The sequence below is a fragment of the Mobula hypostoma genome, chromosome 2 (genome assembly GCF_963921235.1).
Source record: "Mobula hypostoma chromosome 2, sMobHyp1.1, whole genome shotgun sequence".
NCBI lineage: Eukaryota > Metazoa > Chordata > Chondrichthyes > Myliobatiformes > Myliobatidae > Mobula > Mobula hypostoma.
In genome coordinates this window covers 236740126-236765823 of record NC_086098.1, presented here as the reverse complement: position 1 = coordinate 236765823, position 25698 = coordinate 236740126, and the positions used below count along the sequence as shown (strand labels likewise).

The following is a 25698-nucleotide window of genomic DNA, read 5'->3' as shown; positions in this document are numbered from 1 at the left end:
CCGGGAGTGTGTGTTGGGATGATGTGGAGGGAGCTGCCTCTGTGTCTGACCCAGACAGTATATGATGGGACAATATAGAGGGAGCTTCACTCTGTGTCTGACCCTGTGAGTGGTGATGGGACGGGGTTGAGAGAAGTTCGCTCTGTGTCTGGCACCGGGATTTAGTGATGGGACAATGTGGAGGGAGCTTCACTCTTTGTCTGACCCCAAAAGTATGTGATGGGACAATATAGAGGGAGCTTCACTGTGTAGCTGACTCCAGGAGTGTGTGATAGTACAGTGTAGAAGGAGCTTCACTCTATGTCTGATCCCGGAGTATGTGAAGTGACAATGTGTCTGACCCATGGTGTGAGAATGCATGATGGGATGATGCAGAGTGATTTTTGTTGATTCTTTGCTGTCTTATTCGCAATTGGTCTGGAGTTCAGTTTTGGGCTAAGATTTGAAGAATGGATCTGTGACTGACGCCCACCTTTTCTTAGCTTGTTATGTCAACAGCAACAATGTTAACTGAGCAGAAAAAGTTGTATTAAGAGACATCTTGTTAAACAAACTATTCTGCAGGTTTTTTTACAAATGAAAGGGGAAGCGGTGTACAGGAAGTTACTTCATTCAGACTGCGGTTGGATTGAGAGTGGTGACAGTTCCAGGCACACGTTGTGTCTCTCCGCTGTGCACTTAGCGTTTTGCAGGATCCCAGCTCAGCAGGCGTTGAGGACCATGGAGAGCTGGCTGCGATGGGCCATTCTTGCGTTGGTTGTGTTGGAGACCGTTGTCCAGACCCAGCCAGCGAGAGGCCCCTTGGCTCGGATCTCACACCCTCCTGGTGAGTACAAGTGGATGGTATGGTTCCAGCACTCCGCAGTGGCACTAGGCATCACAGCTCACCCCAAGTTCTCTCACTGCTGAGTCAGGTCCAATCCCCATGGCCGGTGATGAAGGCCGATTCCGCTTCATTATCCTGTGATCTCCCCACCCCTCCCAGGAGACCATTTGTGAACACTCTCTGCAATGGGAGTACTGGTGAATTCCATGAGAAATAACCTGTCTGTGCTCTCAGGCGCACACATCCCTTCCAGTGGAATTATGCATTAATAAAAGTTGGCAGTTTTAGAAGCAGAGGCCAAGAGAACTTGTGGCAGACACAGCGGACAGAGAGATTCACTCTGTGTCAGATGCTTGGAGTGTGTGATGGGCTGATGTGGAGGGAGCTTCATTCAGTATCCAGCCCTTGGAGTGTATGGTGGAATGATATAGAGGAAGCTTCACTGTGCCTGGCCGAGAATGTGTGATGGGGCAGCGTAGAGATGCTTCACTGTGTGCTTGACCCCTGGAGTGTGTGTTGAGATAGTGTGAAAGGAGCTTCTCTGTGTGTCTGACCTTTAGTGTGCATGATTAGATGGTATAGAGGGAGCTTCACTCTGTGTCTGAGCCCGGGAGTATGTGATGGATGGTGTAGAGGGAGCTTCACTCCATGTCTGACCCTGGGACAGTGTGGAGGGAGCTTCACTCTGTATCTAACACCAGCAGTATGTGATGATATAGTGTAGAGGGGCTTCACTCTGTGTCTGGTCCTGAAAGTGTGTGATAGAACAGTGTAAAGGCAGCTTGACCCCTGGAGTGCGTGCTTGGACAGTGTAGAGGGAGTTTCACTCTGTGCTTGATCTTGGTATACGTGATTGGATAGTGTAGAAAGCTTTCACTCTGTGCCTGACCCCGAGAGTCTCTGATGGGTCAGTGTCAAGGGAGCTTCACTCTGTGTCTGACCTTGGTGTGCATGATTGGACAATATCAAGGGAGCTTCACTCTGTGTCAGAGTCTGGAAATGTGTGATTGGACAGTGTGGAAGGAGCTTCACTCTGTGTCTGACCCCTGGAGTACATAGAACATAGAAATTTACAGCACATTACAGGCCCTTCAGCCCATAATGTTGTGCCGACCATGTATCCTACTCTAGAGACCGCCTAGAATTTCCTAGCACATAGCCCTCTATTTTTCTAAGCTCCATGTACCTATCTAAGAGGCTCTTAAAAAGACCCTATTGTATTCGCTTCCACCACCATGCCAGCAGTGCATTCCATGCTCCCACCACTCTCTGTGAAAAACTTACCTCTGATATCCCCTTGGTACCTATTTCTAAGCACCTTAAAACTATGTCCCCTCGTATTAGCCATTTCAGTCCTGGGAAAACACCTCTGGCTATACACACGATCAATGCCCCTCATCATGTATGTGGTGGTACAGTGAAGAGGGAGCTTCACTCAGTATCTGACCTTGGGTGTGCGTGTTTGGACGGTATAGAGGGAGCTTCACTCTGTGTCTGCCCTTGGTGTGCATGATTGGACAATATCAAGGGAGCTTCACTCTGTGTCTGAGTCCAAGAATGTATGATGGGACAGGGTAGAGGGAGCTTCTCTCCATGTCTGACCCTGGTAGTGTGTGATGGGATGGTGTAAAGGGAGTTTTGCTCTGTGTCTGAGCCCAGGAGCGTGTGATGGGACATTATGGAGGGAACTTCACTCCATGTCTGACCCTGGGAGTGTGTGATGGGATGGTGTAAAGGGAGATTCACTCCAAGTCTGACCCCAGGAGTGTGTGTCTTGCTTACACACACTTCCCTTGATTCAGACTGGTTTCACATCAGCTACTTAGTGCAGTGCTGTCTATTATGGTTCTTTTTTAAGAACGTCTGTTAAGTGGTTTGGTTGTCCGTGATCACACTGATAACAGTTGAGGAAATTATTTTAATTGCTTCTGCAAGATATGGTTATCATATACTTCCTTCCACAATGCCAGCATCTCATCTCACCAGATTGTCTCACCTCTCCCACCAGTCCACATCTCCTTACTTCTCCCACCGGCTGAAGAGCACGCTCCACACATTGCCTGCTTACACATTAGGTGGAGAGATGTATCCACTGCAGTTTTAAAGCTTATTTGTTTGCAGGGGTATCAGTTACTGGTTGGTAAATTTGGTGGATGGCGTCCTTCCCTGTAGAGGCCAAGATGAGATGTAGCACCTCTGTGGTAGAGACTGACACATTAGGGACATTTACGGAACTGTTAGACAGGCATATGAAGCAAAATAAAATGAAGAAGTATGCAGGAGGGAAAGATTAGATTGATCTTAGAGTTGATTAATGTGTTAGTACAACTTGGGTTGTTTTTTCTACAGTGGCGGAGGCTGAGGAGAGTCGTTAGAACTTTGTAAGATAATGAGAGGCATTGATATAGTAGGCAGACAATATCTTCTTCCCAGGGTTGAAATGTCTAATTCTAGAGGGTGTGCATTTAAGGTGAAAAGGAATAATTAAAAAGGCAAGTTTTTTTTACACAGAGAGTGGTGGGTGCCTGGAATCTGCTGAGGGTGATGGTAGAGGCTTTACAGACTTTTAAAAGATGTTTAGATAGGCACCTGAATGTGAGGAAAATGTAAGGACATGGACATTGAGTAGGCAGAAGAGATTTGTTTAGTTAGCCATTTGATTACTAAATTATTTGATTCAGCATGACATTGTGGGCTGAAGGGCCTGTTCCTGTGCTGTACTGTTCTATGTTCTTTATTAGTTACATGACAGCGAGACTGTTGTTCTGGGCACCACACCAAAAGAAGGATGCAACAACAACCAAGTGGATAGAGGGGAGATCTCATCAGCAAGGCCATAGCAAAGTTTGCATGAGAAGAGTCAGACTTATCTCATTATTGACACACTCACCAAGAGAGAGTGAAAAGCTTTTGCTTGCTCATGATCCATTTCATGGGGTAGCATGGAAGCATCATGGTTAGCCCAAAACTATTACAGCTCTGGGCAATCCAGAGTTTGACATTCAATTCCGGTGCCTTCTATAAGGAGTTTGTATGTTCTCTCTATGAAATGCATGGGTTTTCTCCAGGTGCTCCAGTTTCCTCCCACAATCCAAAGATGTACCAGTTAGTGAGTTAATTTGTCATTGTAAATTGCCCTGTGTTAGGCTAGTGTTAAATAGGTGGGTTTCTGGGTGGTGCAGTTCATTGGGGCAGAAGGCCCTGTTCTGCACTGGAATCTCTAAATAAATAAGTAAATTGTTCCATACATCAGTATATTGAGGCTGTGTGAAGAAAAAAGATTGCAGAATCTAGTTGCAGGGAAAGTGCAAGCAGACAATAAGGTGCAAGAGCCACAAGGAAGCAGACTACAATCATGAGTTCATTTTTATCATTTAAGGAGTCCGTTCAGTGATCTATTGCGGTTGGGTAGTAGCTGCCCTTGAGCCTGGTGGTGATGTGTGTCTTCACACCGCTTTCTCTTCTGCTTAATGGAAAGTGGGAGAAGAAAGAATGTCTGGGGTGGGAGGGCTCTTTGACTATGCTGGCTGCTTTCCTGAGGCCGGAGCTGAGGCTGGTTTCTGTGATGTGCTGAGCTATGTCCACATCTCTGCAGCATCTTGCAGTTGCCCTATGAAGTCATGATACATACATAGAAACATAGAAAATAGGTGCAGGAGTAGGCCATTCGGCCCTTCGAGCCTGCACCGCCATTTATTATGATCATGGCTGATCATCCAACTCAGAACCCCGCCCCAGCCTTCCCTCCATACCCCCTGACCCCCGTAGCCACAAGGGCCATATCTAACTCCCTCTTAAATATAGCCAATGAACTGGCCTCAACAGTTTCCTGTGGTAGAGAATTCCACAGATTCACCACTCTCTGTGTGAAGAAGTTTTTCCTAATCTCGGTCCTAAAAGGCTTCCCCTCTATCCTCAAACTGTGACCCCTCGTTCTGGACTTCCCCAACATCAGGAACAATCTTCCTGCATCTAGCCTGTCCAATCCCTTTAGGATCTTATACGTTTCAATCAGATCCCCCCTCAATCTTCTAAATTCCAACGAGTACAAGCCCAATTCATCCAGTCTTTCTTCATATGAAAGTCCTGCCATCCCAGGAATCAATCTGGTGAACCTTCTTTGTACTCCCTCTATGGCAAAGATGTCTTTCCTCAGATTAGGGGACCAAAACTGCACACAATACTCCAGGTGTGGTCTCACCAAGGCCTTGTACAACTGCAGTAGTACCTCCCTGCTCCTGTACTCGAATCCTCTCGCTATAAATACGGATAGGAGAGAATGGTGGCTAGAACAAGGGGGCTTCAATTGAGAAATGTAAGATTAAAAAAAAGGCAGGAACCAGGTGATGGGGTTCTTTTCCCCTTTCCAGGGAGGCCTTTAACTAGCAGGTTGTGAATCTGTGGATTTCATTGCCACAGACAGCTGTGGAGGCCAAGTTATAAGATATATTTAAAGTGGAGGATGATAGGTTTTTGTTTGTAAGAGTGTAAAAGGCTACAGAGCGAAGGCAGAATAATGGGATTGCGAGTGATAATAAATGAGCCATGATGGAATGGTGGAGCATATTCAATGGGCTGATTGGCCTAATTCTGTTCCTGTGCCTTAAGGAACTCACGTTGTGAGAGGATGGTACAGGCAGGAAGTGTTCCTGTTGTAGAGCTGTACCCTCAGGGTTGTAGACAGTGATAAGGGAAGTGGTCTGCTTGGATGCGATGGGCTGAATGGTCATTTGTAAAGCTAGGTTGACCTTATTTCAAGTTGGGAGAAGTCTCCAAGTGCAGATTGCAGTCAAAACTGAACTACCAATTCCACCAACCCCACGCTGCCCACTCCACTGTCAGTTCATCCCAGCAGTGACAGCTCTCATCTATCTGTTCACCTTCCCCTTCCCCTTGGCCTGGCCAGGGAGGCTCAGTACCCGCCCCACTTGAGGAAGATGTCACAAGGGTAATGGCTGAGGCCCCTCTCTTGACTGCTATTCTTTCCACTGTAGGCGATCCCAGCCGACAGGTCCAAAGGTTCTCCAAGGCAGACTGCTACAACTACAGCTCCTTGCTGCTTAGTCAGGACGAGGAGAAGTTGTACGTGGGTGCCCGGGACATTCTCTTCTCCATCGACACCGAAACCTTTGGAAGCATGGAGACGGTAAAAGAGGCAAGTGATCCGTACCCTTTTGGGTAGGTGAGGCTCATCATCCTTGGGTGGCAGCCTGCCTGAGAGAAGGAAAACTCTGATTTTAAACCTCCACTGCTTTGCTGCCATACCCACCCATGGAAAAGACTTTCAGGGAGAAAACCCCAAGAAAGATATCTGGAGCCAGGGTCCCTAAGGCAGTTTAATGTTGTTTACAACTTCACTCTGGCAACCTCTGCAACAACATTGGTGCCAAGCTGTATCGGCACTTGCCCTTTCCTTGGACTACATCAGCGACGTGGAGAGCAGGAACCCGCTGCATGGGCAACAGCCGGTTCTTCAAATCTTCCCGCCCAGGCCTGCGCCCTGAGCAGACACAGGCCATCGGAGGCGCAAACCCATGATCCCCTGGGATCAATGGCTGCATACTGATCTATACTGTCCTCCGCTCTCCGCCATGATGTACCTTACCCCACACACCTCTGTCCAAGGCAGTCTCGCCCAACAGAAGGGCAGGGCTGTTGCATGAATAAACTTACCCAGTGGCACAATGCCTCACAGCCCCAAAGACACAGCTTCGATCCTGACCTTCCACCACTGCCTGTGTGGGGTTTGCACATTCTCCCCCTGACTGGTTGGGTGTCCTCCCACATCTCCAAAGACATTGAATACGGTAAATTAGTGGGTGGGTGGCAAAAGAATCAAACAGGCAATGGTGGACTTTTGAAAGGGAATAGATTGCAGGGTACTGGTGCTCCTGGGATCGCAGACAACTAGCACAGACTCAATGGACCGAACGTCCTCCACCCATCTCTGAGGGAGGTATGAGAAATTGTGTAGGATGCAGACTCAGTGTTAAACACAGTGGGGTTATTCGTGGGTAATGTGGGTGGCGAGGGGCTGACCTTGGCTTTGTCACATCCTGAAAAGTTCAAAGTAAAGAGAGTGCTGATCATCCTCAGCCAGGACTGGATAGGGGCATCACATCTACCCAGGGATAGTCCTACATCTGTACAGGGATAGTCCCACATCTGTCCAGGGATTGTCCCGCATCTGCCCTGGGATTGTCCCACATCTGCCCTGGGATAGTGCTACATCTGTCCAGGGGTAGTGCTACATCTGGCCCAGGATAATAATCCCACATCCGCTGGGGATAGCCCACATTTGCCCAGCTGTATTGCAATATTTGCACATCTGCTCAGAGAAGGTCCCACATCTGCCTAGGCAAGATCTCACATCTGCCCAGGGAAGGTTTCAAGTTGTTCTCATATTCTTTAGAATGATAAGGGCAATTGCTTGAATGGAAATCTCAATCAACATAGACCAGTTGAGAAGAAGAGCCACTCAGGGTGGTGAACTTCCTCCTCACCTACAGGTCATATGCCAACCAGAACCTTTAGTCCAGTGAGAGTTAGTGTCACCGTGCTTTGGGGGGGAACAAGAGAAGGGGAGTGGATTGGTTGTCACCTCACCTTCAACAAAGCATCTGTTTCTTGGTCTGTTTCAGCTTAACTGGATGGCAGCAGAAGTGAAAATACAGGAATGCTCCTTCAAAGGGAAGAGCAAGGAGGTAAGTCTGAAGGCATCCTACTTTCAGCAGTTCAAAACATGTGGAGGAGCAACCTCCAGCCCCCAGTGTGAAGCCTGAAGGGGATAAGGGCCTGGCCTAAGAACTTGGGGGAGGGAGGCGGTGGAAATCTGGGCATCTCACTAGCAAGAAAGGATTGATCATCAACCAGTCCTTCCTCCTCCATGCTATGTCCTGCACAGCCTATTCTATCGCCTGGTGTGTACCCTTCCCAGCACTGCTTGTATCTGTCATATTCCAGGGACAGCACAAGAACGGGCCCTTCAGCCCACTATATCCTGAACATGATGCTAAATGTCTCTGCCTGCAAATGATTCCTAACTCTCCACATGCATGAGACTCTTACACTCCTCTGTTACATCTGCCTCCAACACCACCCCTGGCAGCCTGTCCAAGCACCCAACCATCTCTGTAAAAATAACTCACCCTGCCATCTCCTTTAAGTTTTCCCCTCTCACCTTAGAGCTATGCCCTGCTACATGATATTTCTTTACTGCAACAGAGCAATCAGAACTGCACAGAGTACTTGCAAGTGCAGCCTAACCAACTGTAGTGACTTCCCAACTCTTATACTCATTGCTCTGACTGGTGAAAGCAATCATGCAAACATCATCTTTATCATAAACACAAGATATTTTGCAGATACTGGAAATCTTGAATAAAACACAAAATGCTGGAGGAACCCCACAGGTTAGGCAACAGCAATGGAGAGAAATAGACTCTTAATTTCCAGCATCTGTACAATCTCTTGTGTTTAAGCCCTTTACCTCTTCCACCTATCACCTCACAGCTTCTTCCTTCTTTCCCCCTTTCCTTCACCCACCCACCGCCCCCTTCACCTCCCAGCTCTTACTTCTTCCCCTCCCCCCACCTTCATAGTGTGGCTTCTGACACCTCACAGTCCTGAACAACGGTCTTGGCCTGAAATGGTGATTGTTTATTTCCCTTCATAGATGCTGTCTGACCTGCTCAGTTCCTGTAGTCTTCTGTGTGTTGTTGTTGTTGATGGTGGAGTAATACTCACTCACTATCTCCCTCTACCCATCCCCCCCCCCCCAGAAGGACTGTTTCAACTTCATCCTCGTGGTGCTGCCTGTGAACGAGAGCTGCCTCTTCATCTGTGGGACCTATGCCTTCAGCCCAGCCTGCGCCTATGTGGTAAGGGTCTCCTTAACCCACATTCAGAAACGCAAGCTCGATGGGATGTCCGTGAACCCATCACTCGCTTGCACCACCGAGGAGCCTCTCACCCATTAGATCATGTTAGACTCCTCGAGCAAACTCACTCATGCCTGGATCCTGCACTACACAGAGGGGAAGAGGGCGGGCAGCCATTGTGAAGATGCAGTGGTACTTTGCAGACACAGATCCAGTTTGGAGTGTTCCTGTACACCTACAGCGCATTCTGTCCTGTTCTGAGCTCCTCACTGCCCTGCTATCTTGCCCAAAGGCCAATGGTACTGAGGGACCCTCAGCACTGGGTCCCATGTAATCACCTCCATCTTTTCCCATCACCCCTGGCGGGGTGGTTGACACCCACCCTCTCTGCAAAAAGCTCACCTCTGACATTTTTCCTATGCTTTCCTCCAAAAGGTTTAAAATTATGCCCCTTCATATTAGCCATTCCTGATCCGAGAAAAAGTCTCTGGCCATCCACTTGATCTATACCTGTGATCTATGACTAATGGTCATGGCCTATCTCAGTCTAATGAAAATGGGGAGGAGTGGGGGAAGGAGGGATACCATCCCTCAGCGCAGGACACGTAACCACCCCGACCACTCATCAAGGCAAGCGTCCATAACTCCTGACCTACCCTCCCCAACTCCTGTGGAAGGCGTACCATCCATGACTGATTACCACTCCGATCCTGGAACCTTGATGCCTGTTGGACTTTGTGACGGAGAGGTCAGGGGCAGCACTGCTGAACCCTGCTTTCAGCTCCTCCTTTTTGACCAGAGTGGTGGACTGTCAAGGAAACTCAATGCCCAGCTCTTTGGTGCAGCCTTCTGTGGTGGGGGAGGGAGAAGGGGATCCTCCCTTAGCACTGGAAGAAAGGCTGATGGAATATTTAGGATCCAAGGTATCCCAACATAGAGAACTGCCTGGTCCCAGCAGCTGGTAGGGATTGTAACCCTCTCTCCCAGTAGCCTGTGGGTTGGAAAGCCTCTCTCCCGCAACCTGTGAGAATGGGGAACCTGTCTCCCAGCAGCCTGAGGGAAGGGGGAGCCTCACTCCCAGCAGCATGTGGGAAGGGTGAGTCTGTGAGTATTGGACACTCTCCCAGCAGTTTCTGGGATGGGGAGCTTTTCTCCCAGCAGCCTAAGGGAAGGGAGAACCTCTCTCCCAGCAGCCTGTAGGGAGGGGCAGCCTCTCTCCCTTGAGGAGGTGAGGAACACACTCAGGGCTTTAGAAGTGACTGACAGACTGATCTACTGTTACAGGACATCCAGACCTTCTCACTGTTGACAGACGCCACCGGAAGTCCTCTGACCGAAGATGGCAAAGGTCGCATCCCGTACAACCCTTCGCTGAGATACACAGTGTCCATGGTCGGTGAGTGCTTTATAAGGCATTGGTTAGACTACACTTGAAGTATTATGAGCATTTTGGGCATATCTAAAAAAAGATGTTCTGGCATTGGAGAGTATACAGAGGAGGTGTACAAGAATTATACCAAGAATGACAGGGTTGTATGGGGAGCATTTGGCTCTGAGCCTGTACTCACTAGAGTTTAGAAAACTGAGGCTGGATCGCCTTGAAATCTTTTTGTTTTTGGCACGTGCCTGCGTGCGTGCAAGTCTGCGCACGTGCCTGCGTGTGTGTGCGTCTGCATGTCCGTGCGTGCATCCATGATGGTGGATTTTTCATGGTTTTTTACAAGGCGCTGAGCGAGAGAGAGAGAGACTGTGTGGCGGGCCACTCCTCACACAGACATATTCGCAGTATTTTCCCTTTATTTTACGAGGTCAAGTTGAGATCTTGACACTCAACCCGGCATGGATAGAAAGCATACTCGGGGGCGGACCCGACTAGTTTCAAACCCGGGAACCTCCACTCCCGGGTCCAGCACCGATGTCGTTGCGCCACCAGCCAGCCCGATCTCCTTGAAATCTATTGAAAATTGCAACCCCAAGATAAAATGAATGTGGAGAGGATATTTCCAATGTGGTTGAGTCTATGACCAGAGGGCACAGATTCAGAAAATAAAGGATATTCCTTTGGAACAAAGATGAGGAGAAATTTCTTTAGCTAGAACTTGGTTAACCTGTCAAATTCATTGCCACCGATGGCTGTGGAGGCTAAGTCATTGGATATATTTAAAGCAGAGTTTGATAGGTTCCTGATTAGTAAGGGTATCAAAGGGAGAAGGCAGGAGAATGGGATTGAGGGGTATAATAATCAGCCATGATTGATTGGCAGAGCAGAGTCAAAGGATCGAATGGCTTATTTCTGCTTCTACGCATTATGGTCTTTTGATGACCGCCCCGTGATGGAACTTCAAATCATCCCCACCTGTGCTGTGGTCCGGGGGTGTTGACCTGTATCCCCGTAACGAAGGGGAGGTCTGCCCAGTCCTTCAGTCTGATCCTGCCTCAGGGTGTCTGAGTAAATGCGTGAGTTTCAAACTGATAGCCAACCCATCTCGCTGCATCCTCACACGGTTTCCCAAGACTGGAGGCTCACAGTGAAAGTAATACTAGGGAAGTGAGAGGGTTTCGCTGGTAGACAGTGACATGCCCTGTTAAAGAGATGTTCATGTTCTTAGTGTGACTCAGGTAGTAAAGTGTTAGAATGGGATTCACACTGTCTAAAGATATAGTCATGGAGTCATACAGTGTGGAAACAAGCCCCCTGACCCAACGTCCATGGGACTAGCTTTAGGTGTCCATCTAAAGCTCGTCCTATTTGCATGCATTTGGCTCATATCCCTCAAAAGTGGCTGTGGACTCGCTTTCAACTGCAGTTTGATGTCCTCAGTGCTGAACGCACTTTACTATTTGCACAATTTGATTGAGCTCTGCAGCCATCGACACTGCAGAGAACTAACTAACTCAGTGGCTATGGTCATTGACTCCTGGACTGGCTTCACTCGCCTTGGCAGCTTGTGACTATGGACTCACGTTTGGGGTTTCTTCAGTTTTATGATTAATGTTTTGTGTGTTATTTGTTCGCTTTTTGATTTTTACGGATTTGTTCCTTTTTTTCACACATCTGATGACCTTGTGAGAATATAACTACAACTGTGAAGGGAGACTGTAACTACAGCTGTAAAGATCCCTGCTGCACCTGATGACCCTGTGATCTCTGTCTCAGAGGTCGATGTTAGGCTGTCTTTAAAGAGGGTGAACTCTCGCAAGGCAGAAGGTCCCGATGGAGTACCTAGTAAGGCTCTGAAAACCTCTGCCAACCAACTGGCGGGAGTATTCAAGGACACTTTCAACCTCTCATGGCTATGGGCGGAAGTTCCACTTGCTTCAAAAAGGCAACAATTATACCAGTGCCTAAGAAGAATAATGTGAGCTGCCTCAATGACTATCGCCCAGTAGCACTCATATCTACAGTGATGAAATGCTTTGAGAGGTTGGTCATGACTAGACTGAACTCCTGCCTCAGTAAGGACCTGGATCTGTTGCAACTTGCCAATCGCCACAATAGGTCAATGGCAGATGAAATCTCAGTGGCTCTTCACACGGCTTTAGACCACCTGGACAACACAAACACCTATGTCCGGATGTTGTTCATCAACTATAGCTCAGTATTTAATACCATCATTCCCACAATCCTGATTGAGAAGTTACAGAACCTAGGCCTCTGTACCTCCCTCTGAAACTGGGTCCTCAACTTCCTAACCGGAAGACCATATTCTGTGCGGATTGGTGATAACATCTCCTCCTCGCTGCCAGTCAACACTGGCGTACCTCAGGGGTGTGTGCTTAGCCCACTGCTCTACTCTCTCTATACCCATTACTGTGTGGCTAGTGTAGCTCAAATACCATCTGTAAACTTGCCGATGATACAACCATTGTTGGTAGAATCTCAGATGGTGACGAGAGGGCGTACAGGAGTGAGATATGCCAACTAATGGAGTGGTGTCACAGCAATGTCAGTCAGGCAAAAGAGCTGATTGCAGACTTCAGGAAGGCTAAGGCCAATCCTCATAGACGGATCAGAAGAGGAGAGAGTGGGCAGTTCCAAGTTCCTGAGTGTCAAGATCTCTGAGGACCTAACCTGGTCCCAACATATTGATGCAGTTATAAAGAAGGCAAGACACCGACTATACTTCATTTGGAGTTTGAAGAGATTTGGTATGTCAACAAATATACTCAAAAACTTCTATTGATGTACAGTGGTGAGCATTCTGACAGGCTTCATCACTGTCTGGTATGGAGATGGGGGGAGCTACTGCAAAGAACCAGAAGAAGCTGCAGAGGGTTGTAAATTTAGTCGGGTGCTAAATTTGTTTAGCCTACAAACTTATACCCTACAAAATACACAGGACATCTTCAAGGAATGGTGTCTCAGAAAGGCAGTGTCCATTATTAAGGACCTCCAGCACCTAGGCCATGCTCTTTTCTCACTGTTACCATCAGGTAAGAGGTGCAAAAGCCTGAAGACACACATGCAGTGATTCAGGAACAGCTTCTTCCCCTCTGCCATCCGATTCCTAAATGGACATTGAACCCTTGAACACTACCTCTCCTTTTTAAGATATGTTATTTTTGTTTTTTGCATGATTTTTAATCTATTCAATATATGTATACTGTAATTGATTTACTTATTTATTATTATTATTATTATTTTTCTTCTATAATATGTGTTGCATTGAACTGTTGCTGCTAAGTTAACAAATTTCATGACACATGCCAGTGATAATAAACCTGATTCTGATTCTGATTCTTGTGGTGTGGGGTTTTCTTTAAACAGGTTCTGTGGTGTTTGTTTGTTTTGAGGCTGTCTGCAAGAAGACAAATCTCAAGATTATACTGTATACATACTTTGATAATAAATGTACTTTGATCTTTGAACTTTAAATTTTAAATCCTTTCTATCTTAAATCAGAATTGGGTTTAATATCACCGTACCTCCTCTCTGACAGCATGAATAAGAGGACAGACCAACTCATTCCACACTGAGTATCCAAGATTGTCCTATTTACCTGTGCTTGACCCATCTCGCTCCACACCTTTACCATTAACATACCTGTTCAAGTGTCTTTGAAATGCTTGTTATTGTCCCTGCTTATTTCCGTATCATCTGCAAACACCATTCCTTGTATACTTTCATGCAAATTGTTTATGTGTGTGATGAGATGATGTTAACTGTGCTGAGTGTGTGTAATGTGACAAAGAGTAAAGATTATCTTTATTTTTCACACGTACATCAAAACATACTGTGAAGTGTGTCGTTCGCGTCAAATCAGCCAAAGATTATGCTGGATAGCCTGCAAGTGTCACCACACTTCTGGTACCAACATAGCATGCCCACAACTCACTAACCCCAACTGTATGTCTTTGGAATGTAGGAGGAAACTGGAGCACCTGGAGAAAACCATTGGGGTGGACACATATAAACTCCTTATAGGCAGCCTCGGGAATTGAACCCCCAGCTTACAGCTGGCTTCTGTAAGACCGTGTGCTGCTGCCTCCTCCTTTGGCAATGATTGCCCTTTCTGGAAGGCCTCAGCCCCTCATCAAGTCTCAGTAAGGACCAGGGCATATTCTAGGAAAGAGACGGGTTAAAATCAACATTTGTGTTGTCTCATCACACATCCCCTCACAGGCCAGGCTCCCTCTAAGGTTCCCTTCACTGTCCCCATTACACACTCCAAGGGCAAGGACACCATGGGTAGGGGGAAAAGCACAAAGTTTCCCCAGAATTGGGGAATAAGGGAGAATGGGTTAAAGGTGCTGACCTGAGAGATGGAAGACCAGAAATTGAGGCCCTCAGTTACTAGTGCAGCAAATGGCCAGTTGGAGAGCTGTTGGTTAGTTATTGGATGCTTGAGTAACTGCTCTTCACTAGACACCCCATGTTTATGGGAGATTCTGTTGTGTGTGGACAGGCTGCACCTTTCCTGTGCAATTATCGTCCCCCCACCCCAGAGGTTTTGTCACTTCGCAATGTTGGTATGATGCAGGACCGTTAGTAAATAGATATCCTGTTTTCTGGTCCAGATGGAGCGTTATACACCGGAACAACTAACAACTTCCAAGGGACGCAGCACCACATCTCCCGCAGCTTCGGTCACCAAGTTCCCCTGAAAACGGAACCATCTTGCAACTGGCTACAAGGTAGTTGACCAACTTCTGAGTAGTGACCAGCATTGTGAACCAGTGGGTGACGTGCTCAGCATGATCCTCGGAAGCTCTGAACAAGTCACACTCTAGCTCAGGGCATGGTCTGTGCAAAGGAGGGTCACACTGTGAGATGGGTACCACTGAGAGAGGGTCACACTGTGTGTGGGTTAGTACTGAGGGAGGGTCACACTGTGGGGACAGTCCTGAGGGAGGGTCACTGTATGTGGGGCAGTACTGAGGGAGGGTCATACTGTGGGATGGATGGTGATGTGTGAGCTCTTGGAATAAGTCAATTTATTTTGGGAGTAAACCTTGAAGAATGGTGACAACAAAGGAAGGTGTAGGAGAGCGGTGTCTCATCTTTGAAAGAGGACTGCAGCAGTTTTTTTTCTCAGAAACTGTCTATTTTGCTGAGTTTTGTTGAATCTGTGCTCGGGCCGTTGCAGCAACAGTGGCTGGGGGCTTACCAAGTTTCGTGTCTGCCACTTTTACTGGAACTGAGACAGATTTCTCCGATTCCTAACACTGGTAAACCCTCTCCCAACTGGAGTACTTGCCTAAGGTCCACTGGAGAAGTGTCCCTGGTCCTAAGTGTATGGAAGGGGTCTTTGTGCTGGTAAAGCCCTGTACAGAAGGTAACACTCTATGACATGCATCACCTCCTTCTTCATTTGCGTTCTTTGGGGAGGTGAGGTCACCGGTCACCTGTATACCATTTAAGCTAGACAGAGGTTATTCTGGGCATGTGCTACTGTCCATCCTGAGATATTCGTGCAGCTGGAATGGCCGGGAGATGCTGAGGGGTATTTTCATGTGTGACACGAAAGGGAGCATTATCAGATCCGCTGGGCTATGGGCCAGCTGCGATGCCCTAAACACCAGGCTGCTAGCTCTACCGTGGTGGCACAGGAGGACACTGCAGGCCCTCTCCACATTGCCACTGCCCCCATTGCCCCTGACCCTGTTGCTCGAGCCCCCCTCCGTTGCCACCCTCCTTGTTCTCCCTTTCCCCTGTTGTCCCTACTGACCCTGTGGCAGAAGGTGGCAGGCGAGAGTGCAGCAGAGTTGGCGAGGAGGGGTGGGTTGAGGTACAGGGCAGGGAGGCTAAAAGGAAGAAGAAACATTTCCTGGCCTCCCTACCACAGGAGGAGGAACCAGAGCCTTCCCTTAGTTCCATCCTGGAGGGCATGGATAGCTCTGTGGCTTGGCAAGGGCCTGGAGAAGCTGTGAGGGAAGGTGTGGTGCTGAGAGCTGAGAGTGCCTCTGAAATGAAGGCCACCAGACCTCCCCACGTCGGAGGAATGAAAAGGAGGAGATGCTTGTTCTCTGAATCTGAAGATAGGGAACCATCTAAGAGGGAAGATTTACCCCCCCCTGCAACTGCATGATTGGGGTATGCATCCCCAGAGCAGATGGATGGTCCCTTCACTCAGGGGCTGTCTGTGGAAAGAGAGTTCCTTCCTGCTGGGGCTGTGTCCCCTGAGCTTGTAGCCCCTGGTTTGATGGGTACCCCTGCCAAATAGGGTTGTTTAAGGGGTCTGATTGGCCCTCGGGTGGAGTGGAGTGCTTGGAGCCCGTGTCTGCCTAGGAGGAGATTGACTGGGAGGAGGGCTTTGAGGCCTTCTTGATGGGGAATGGAGGTGTATAAGGATTGGACATCCATAGTAAAAATGAAGTGGTTGGGACCGGGGAACTGGAAGTTATTGAAGAGGTGGAGGGCATGGGATGTATCACGGATGTAAGTGGGGAGGGACTGAACTATGGGTGACAAAATGGAGTCCAGGTAGGCAGATACAAGTTCAGTATTTCCAACTTTTCCTTCGATACATTGACAACTACATTGGTGCTGCTTCCTGCACCCTTGCTGAGCTCATCAATTTCATCGATTTTACTTCAAACTTCCACCCAGCCCTCAAATTCACTTGGTCAATCTCTGACACTTCTCTCCCCTTTCTCAATGTCTCGGTCTCCATCTCTGGAGACAGATTGTTCACTGACATCTTCTACAAGCCCACTGACTCTCATAACTACCTCGACAATACCTCTTCCCACCCGGCCACATGCAAAAATGCCATTCCCTATTCCCAGTTCCTCCGTCTCTGCCGCATCTGCTCCCAGGATGAGGCTTTCCTTTCCAGGACATCTCAAATGTCCTCTTTCTTTAAGGATCGTGGTTTCCCTTCTACGGTGATCAATGATGCCCTCATCCACATCTCCTCCATTTCCCGCACTTCGGCCCTCACCCCATCTTCCCACCACCACAACAGGGACAGAGTTCCCCTTGTCCTCACCTACCACCCCACCAGCCTCCGGATCCAGCACATTATCCTCTGCAACTTCTGCCACCTTCAACAGGACCACTAAGCACATCTTTCCCTCTCCACCCCTCTCCGCTTTCTGCAGGGATCGATCCCTCCACGACTCACTTATCCGCACGTCCATCCCCACGGATCTCCCACCTGGCACTTATCCCTGTAAGCATAAGTGCTACACCTGTCCCTACACCTCCTCTCTTGCCACCATTCAGGGCCCCAAACAGTCCTTCCAGGTGAGGCAACACTTCATTTGCAAATCTGTTGGGGTTATCTATTGCACCCAGTGCGGCCTCCTCTACATCGGTGAAACCCGACGCAGATTGGGGGACCGCTTCATCGAGCACCTCCACTCCGTCCGCCACAACAGACAGGATCTCCTGGTAGCCACCCACTTCAACTCTGCTTCCCTTTCCCATTCAGATATGTCCATACATGACCTCCTCTACTGCCATGATGAGGTTAAACTCAAGTTGGAGGAGCAACACCTTATATACCGTCTTGGTAGTCTCCAGCCCCTTGGTATGAACATAGAATTCTCCAACTTCCAGTAATTCCCTCCCCCTCCCTTCCTCTATCCCTATTTCACATCACCTCCCTCATAGTTCCGCCTCCTTCTACTACTGCGCATTGTTCTCCTGCCATTCACTTCCCTGCTTCCCCTCCCCCCACCCCCTTGTCTTTCAAATTACTGTTTTTTTCAATTACCAGCATTCTTCAAACCCTCCCCAAAGTTCTTCCTTCAGTCCTGACGAAGGGTTTCAGCCCGAAACGTCGACTAATCTTTTCAACTGATGCTGACTGACCTGCTGAGTTCCTCCAGCGCATTGTGAGTGTATCTCTCCTCAAGGATGCCTTGAGAAGCTAAAGCCTTTAAATCCCCGCTCTAACTCTGGCCACTCGAATGATGGCCACTACGACAATGGGCACTTCGCTTGTCCCTGCCTTACTTTAAGTTCCAAACTGCTGCGAGTCACTGCCTATCCTACTCGGTCAGTCAACCTGAGTGAACTATTCTTCTCAGGTTTGCGATCTCTCTTATTGGGTGCTGCACAATGCTCTAAACTGCTGCGAGTCACTGCCAATTCTACTTAATCGGAGAACTTGTGAACTACGTCTTCTCCGGCTTCCAATCTCTGCAACTGAGCACTGCTCAAAGCTCCAGACCTCCGCTCTTTCTAAGCCGACTGCTTTCCTCCCTCCATTCTGCGTTAAGGAGTTGGATCTGAGTGAACTCTGAATCATTTGGGAGGCTGAGGGAGTTACATTCATGCCAGGATGTCCTTGGAGAGGGAACATGCAACCATTATGGGTTCAGTGTGGGTTTTCCAGGAATGTGCCCCCCCCCAGGGAATTAAGTGGATTATAGCTGGTAGTAACTGTATCTTAATTTGAATACACTGTGTTGTAACCCCTAAACTTGGTACATCTTTTGTATTTGAATAAAATACTGAAAGAGGCAGCAGCAATGAAGGAGAGTCACACTGTTGCAGTGGGCAGTACCGAGGGAGAGTCACATTATAGTAGGGGGCAGTACTGAGAGGGTATCGTAGCAAGGGACCACCAGAGTATTAGAGTGGAACTGGTGAAGGAGCTCCATACTGCCACAGAGTCACTGCTGAAGGCACAACTGGCCTATGTAAAGCGTCATTGTAAGTCTGCATTATCCAATACGATTAGTCCCACTGAAGAGGAAAGTTGCACTGCAGATGTTTCCGTCTGTAGTGTTAACATTACATAGTTCTCTGAAACTTTTAATAAACTTTCCAAAATGACAGTCAGACGGCTGAGATATCGTCATAGCTCAGTGACCCCTGTCCTGAACGTCTATGTGTGCGATAACAGCAGGAAGGGCACTGTGAAGTGGAAGGTCGAACTGAGCTGTAGTGAATGAGTTTCCTGAACATCTTCTGGGGGCCTTGCAGGAAATGTTCAGGAAACTCATTCACTCAGCTCAGTCCGACCTTCCACTTCACAGTGCCCTTCCTGCTGTTATCGCACACATAAACAATTTTGAAAAACTTCTAATGCTCTTTATTTAAATTCCTTGGTGTTAGTAAGTTTATATATAGAAACATAGAAAATAAGTGCAGGAGTAGGCCATTCGGCCCTCTGAGCCTGCACCGCCATTCAGTATGATCATGGCTGATCATCCAACTCAGAACCCTGTACCTGCCTTCTCTCCATACTGTCACGTACCCCGTGACGGGAATAAAGAAACCAGCAAAGATGGAAAACACTTTGGAGTCTCGTATTGCTATAAACTACTAATATTTATTAGTAACTATGCAATACAGTAATATAAATGTAAATAAATCAAACAGGTTAGCAATGATTATATATAAAAGTAAGTGTGGAATATATATGTATGAAAAAACCAAGCTTCTTTAAGTCTAGGGGTGAAAAGATGCAGTCTTACGATGTTGAGTAAAGTTCAGTTCAGTTCAGTTTGTGGTATTTAGTTGAGTAGTGATGGAGAGAGAGAGAGAGAGTGAGTTGAGTCTTCAGGTGAGCTGATGCCGTCGATCTTCTCGTCGTCCTCCGAAATCCTTTACAAGTCACCGACTGTGACTTTAACCAGGGGGACCGGTTTTCCTGTGGTGGAGCTATAACCCCGGCAAGGGTGGACACATAGACAACTCCCCACCAGTCAACCCCTTCGTCACCGTTGGAATAGCAATTTGGATCAATCCACCTGATTGATCCTCCAAAACCCACTTTCTCTGCGGGCACAACAAAGCTCATTCAGTGTCCAGATCATGTGTCCCGAGGTCTGTATCATCTGACCTCCCATTTATTTCACCGTGCTGAGCATCACCTGTCATTCAAAGAGTCCCTCCTTCCTTTGTCTGTAAAGGAGTGCACAAGCAGGCAACAAGTCCTTGGAAGTAACACCAATAACCTGCTGAAAATCATAACATCGAGTGTCCACCGCCTTCGGTCACCATAGCAACCTTCGAGCTGCTCGGTGCTGTCTCCAACTCCAAACTCAGTAAAAATCCAAAGTTACTTCCAATGCCTTAAAGTGACAGTCCAACTGTTAATCCTTGTCTCTCTCTCTCTTTTCAAAAGCAATATATCGGTGGTAAATAACTCTGTCTCTCTCTCCTTTCCAAACAAACCATCAGTGATAAATGTCTCTCTCCAAACAGTTAATAGGGGTACTCCTGGATCCCCTCACAATACCCCCTGATCCCTTTAGCCACAAGGGCCATATCTAACACCCTCTTAAATATCGCCAATGAACTGGCCTCGACTGTTTCCTGTGGCAGAGAATTCCACAGATTCACCAATCTGTGTGTGAAGAAGTTTTTCCTAATCTCAGTCCTAAAGGGCTTCCCCTTTATCCTCAAACTGTGACCCCTCGTTCTGGACTTCCCCAACATCGGGAACAATCTTCCTGCATCTAGCCTGTCCAATCCCTTTAGGATTTTATACGTTTCAATAAGATCTCCCCTCAATCTTCTAAATTCCAACGAGTATAAGCCTAGTCGATCCAGTCTTTCATAATATGAAAGTCCTGCCATCCCAGGAATCAATCCGGTGAACCTTCTTTGTACTCCCTCTATGGCAAGAATGTCTTTCCTCAGATTAGGGGACCAAAACTGCACACAATACTCCAGGTGTGGTCTCACCAAGGCCTTGCAGAACTGCAGTACACCTCCCTGCTCCTGTACTGGAATCCTCTTGCTATGAATGCCAGCATACCATTCGCCTTTTTCACCACCTGCTGTACCTGCATGCCCACTTTCAATGACTGGTGTATAATGACACCCAGGTCTCGTTGCACCTCCCCTTTTCCTAATAGGCAACCATTCAGATAATAATCTGTTTTCCTGTTTTTGCCACCAAAGTGGATAACCTCACATTTATCCACATTAAATTGCATCTGCCATTTGTCCACTCACCTAACCTATGCAAGTCACCCTGCATCCTCTTAGCATCCTCCTCACAGATAACACTGCCACCCAGCTTCGTGTCATCCGCAAACTTGGAGATGCTGCATTTAATTCCCTCATCTAAGTCATTAATATATATTGTAAACAACTGGGGTCCCAGCAGTGAGCCTTGCGGTACCCCACTAGTCACTGCCTGCCACTCCGAAAAGGTTCCATTTATTCCCACTCTTTGCTTCCTGTCTGCCAACCAATTCTCTATCCACATCAATACCATACCCCCAATACCGTGTGCTTTAAGTTTGCACACCAATCTCCTGTGTGGGACCTTGTCAAAAGCCTTTTGAAAATCCAAATATACTACATCCACTGGTTCTCCCCTATCCACTCTACTAGTTACATCCCCAAAAAATTCTGAGAGATTCGTCAGACATGATTTTCCTTTCACAAATCCATGCTGACTTTGTCCGATGATTTCACCGCTTTCCAAATGTGCTGTTGTCACATCTTCGATAACTGACTCTAGCATTTTCCCCACCACCGATTTTAGGCTAACCAGTCTATAATTCCCCGGTTTCTCTCTCCCTCCTTTTTTAAAAAGCAGGGTTACATTAGCCACCCTCCAATCCTCAGGAACTAGTCCAGAATCTAAAGAGTTTTGAAAAATTATCACTAATGCATCCACTATTTCTTACTATTTCTGGGCTACTTCCTTAAGCACTCTGGGATGCAGACCATCTGGCCCTGGGGACTTATCAGCCTTTAATTCCTTCAATTTACCTAACACCACTTCCCTACTAACATGTATTTCCCTCATTCCCTCCATCTCACTAGACCCTCTGTCCCCTACTATTTCCAGAAGATTATTTATGTCCTCCTTAGTGAAGACAGAACCAAAGTAGTTATTCATTTGGTCTGCCATCTCCTTGTTCCCCATAATCAATTCACCTGTTTCTGTCTGTAAGGGACCTACATTTGTCTTAACCAATCTTTTTCTTTTCACATATCTATAAAAGCTTTTACAGTCAGTTTTTATGTTCCCTGCCAGTTTTCTCTCATAATCTTTTTTCCCTTTCCTAATTAAGCCCTTTGTCCTCCTCTGCTGGACTCTGAATTTCTCCCAGTCCTCAGGTGAGCCACTTTTACTGGCTAATTTGTATATTTCTTCTTTGGAATTGATACTATCCCTAATTTCCCTTGTCAGCCACGGGTGCATTACCTTCCCTGATTTATTCTTTTGCCAAACTGGGATGAACAATTGTTGTAGTTCATCCATGCGATCTTTAAGTGCTTGCCATTGCATATCCACCGTCAACCCTTTAAGTATCATTTGCCAGTCTAGCTTAGCTAATTCACGTCTCATACCTTCAAAGTTACCCTTCTTTAAGTTCAGAACCTTTGTTTCTGAATTAACTATGTCATTCTCTATCTTAATGAAGAATTCCACCATATTATGGTCACTCTTACCCAAGGGGCCTCTCACGACAAGATTGCTAATTAACCCTTCCTCATTGCTCAGTACCCAGTCTAGAATGGCCTGCTCTCTAGTTGGTTCCTCGACATGTTGGTTCAAAAAACCATCCCGCATACATTCCAAGAAATCCTCTTCCTCAGCACCCTTACCAATTTGGTTCACCCATTATGTAGATGTAGATTGAAGTCACCCATTATAACTGCTGTTCCTTTATTGCACGCATTTCTAATTTTCTGTTTAATGCCATCCCCAACCTCACTACTACTGTTTGGTGGCCTGTACACAACTCCCACCAGCGTTTTGCCCCTTAGTGTTATGCAGCTCTACCCATATCGATTCCACATCCTCCCGGCTAATGCCCTTCCTTTCTATTGCATTAATCTCCTCTCTAACCAGCAATGCTACCCCACCTCCTTTTCTTTCATGTCTATCCCTCCTGAATATTGAATATCCCTGAATGTTGAGCTCCCATCCTTGGTCACCCTGGAGCCAGGTCTCTATGATCCCAACTATATCATAATCATTAATAACAATCTGCACTTTTAATTGATCCACCTTGTTACGAATGCTCCTTGCATTGACACACAAAGCCTTCAGGCTTGCTTTTACGGCACTCTTAGCCCTTATACAATTATGTTGAAAAGTGGCCCTTTTTGATTTTTGCCCTGGATTTGCTGGCCTGCCACTTTTACTTTTCACCTTACTATTTTTTGCTTCTACCCTCATTTTACACCCCTCTGTCCCTCTGCAATTGTTCCCATCCCCCTGTTGTGAACTAACCTCCTCTCTCCTAGTCTCTTTAATTTGATTCCCACCGCCCAACCATTCTAGTTTAAAGTCACCTCAGTAGCCCTCGCAAATCTCCCCGCCAGGATATTGGTCCCCCCTAGGATTCAAGTGTAACCAGTCCTTTTTGTACAGTTCACACCTGCACCAAAAGAGGTCCCAATGATCCAAAAACTTGAATCCCTGCCCCCTGCTCCAATCCCTCAGCCATGCATTTATCCTCCACCTCATTGCATTCCTACTCTCACTGTCGCGTAGCACACGCAGTAATCCCGAGATTACTACCTTTGCAGTCCTTTTTCTCAACTCCCTAACTCCCTATATTCTCCTTTCAGGACCTCTTCCCTTTTCCTACCTATGTCATTGGTACCTATATGTACCATGACCTCTGGCTCCTCACCCTCCCACTTCAGGATATCTTGAATGCGATCAGAAATATCCCGGACCCTGGCACCAGGGAGGCAAACTACCATCCAGGTCTCTGGACTGCATCCACAGAATCACCTATCTGACCCCCTTACTATCGAGTCCCCTATTACTACTGCCCTCCTCTTCCTTTCCCTACCCTTCTGAGCTACAGGGCTGGACTCTGTGCCGGAGGCACGGCCACTGTTGCTTCCCCCAGTTAAGCTGCCCCCCCAACAGTACTCAGACAGGAGTACCTATTGTCAAGGGGCACAGCCACTGGGGTACTCTCTATTACCTGACTCTTTCTCTTCCCCCTCCTAGCCGTGACCCACTTGTCTGCCTCCCGTGGCCCCGATGTGACCACCTGCCTGTAACTCCTCTCTATTAACTCCTCATTTTCCCTGACCAGACAAAGGTCATCGAGCTGCAGCTACAGTTCCCTAACGCGGTCCCATAGGAGCTGCATCTGAGGATATCTGAGGATCTCTCCTGGGTTCAGCACCGAAGTGCCATCAAAAGAAGGCACAACAGCTCCTCTACTTTCTTAACATTTGTGCCGATTTGACATGTCATTAAAACTCTGGGATGTTGACACCCAGGAACTTGAAACTGCTCACCCATGTACATATTGGAATTGGCAAAGAATTTCTTCTCTCATGCATTCCACCACTCCAGTCTGTGTCGCTGGAGCTGACAGCAGGATCTGGTCTAACCAGTTCCAGGCTCAAAGGCAGCCTCTCCCTTCGGCTCTTGCCCTCGGACAGCCCTAGAATGGTCCTTTTAAAGGCACGGGAGGTAGGGGAGTCTCCCCATCTGCCACTGCCACCCACCTCTCATCATCTCTCCACAGAACCTTCATTTGTGGGCTCCACCTTCATCCCAGAGGCAGAGGGCGACAAGATCTACTTCTTCTTCACAGAATCGCGGAGTCGCTCAGACCTGTTACAACGGATGAATGTGACGATGGTTGCTCGGGTCTGCAAGGTGAGGAGAGCCCCACCCCATGTGTCCGGGGCAGACCTTGACGGGAACACATGCGCGTCAACCTGTGGGGTAAGGGAGTGTCCTTGGACTGCTGAGAGACCCATCTGTCGCCTTCACTCACGGCTCAGCTGACAGGGCCACACTGGGTAGTGCCCTCCTTCTCCAGCTCAAACAGCCAGAAATCCTTCTGTGGATCTGGGGCACTCACACACACACAGTTGAACCGTTGCCTCACAGCCCCAGACACTGGGTTCGGTCCTGGGCGTGCGCAGACTGCACCTCCTCCCTGTGACCTCGTGGCTTTTCCTCTGGGTGCTCCAGTTTTGTTCCACGTTCCAGTGACATTCGGGGTATCAGTCCCAAGTGGGTAGGTGCGGGGCGGAATCTGAGGGGAATAACATGTGATTGCTATAATATTTATATAAATGGGTAGTCGATGGTCAGCACCGACTCAATGGACCGAAGGGTCAGCAAATAGTTTTATACAGCACAGCAAAAGGCCCTCCAGCCCAGTTTATTCATGACCACTGAAATGCCTATCTAATCTAGTCTCATTTGCCTGCATTTGGCCCATTCCCATCAAGGTACCTAACCAAATATCCATTACATGTTGTATTCAAACCCATCTCTACCACTTCCCCTGGCAGCTCATTCCACATTCCCACCACTGTGCAAAAAGTTGCCCCTACTTTTTCCTTTAATTTTTATTGCCTCTCACCTTAAATGAATGTCCTTTAGTTTTAATGTCCTAACCCTGGGAAAATCACTGGGTAGGGGATTTTAACAATAAAATTTACCAGTGATCACTAAAGGAGAGAAGGGTTAAGCTTAAAGGAGATGTGCAGGTATGTAACCGTAGCAGGGCGATTAGTGCAATGCTTAAATAGCACCAGCTAGAAAATCAGAATTCAATTCCTGCTGCTGTCCCTAAGGAGTTTGTACGTTCTCCCCATGGCCACGTGAGTTTCCTCTGGGTACTCCAGTTTCCTCC

General features: G+C 47.6%; 1 protein-coding gene across 1 annotated transcript in view; it reads left to right on the top strand.

Annotated features, from left to right (window-relative positions):
* The window catches only part of LOC134342951 (semaphorin-4A-like), a 116590-nt gene that overhangs the window by 74650 nt on the left and 16242 nt on the right, over window positions 1-25698 (top strand). Inside the window, exons 4-10 of the mRNA XM_063041683.1 lie at window positions 565-826; window positions 5821-5981; window positions 7468-7530; window positions 8608-8706; window positions 9991-10102; window positions 14725-14841; window positions 24574-24707. Coding sequence (XP_062897753.1) covers window positions 577-826; window positions 5821-5981; window positions 7468-7530; window positions 8608-8706; window positions 9991-10102; window positions 14725-14841; window positions 24574-24707 — 936 coding nt within the window. The 5' untranslated portion in view covers window positions 565-576. The remainder of the gene's footprint in view (window positions 1-564; window positions 827-5820; window positions 5982-7467; window positions 7531-8607; window positions 8707-9990; window positions 10103-14724; window positions 14842-24573; window positions 24708-25698) is intronic.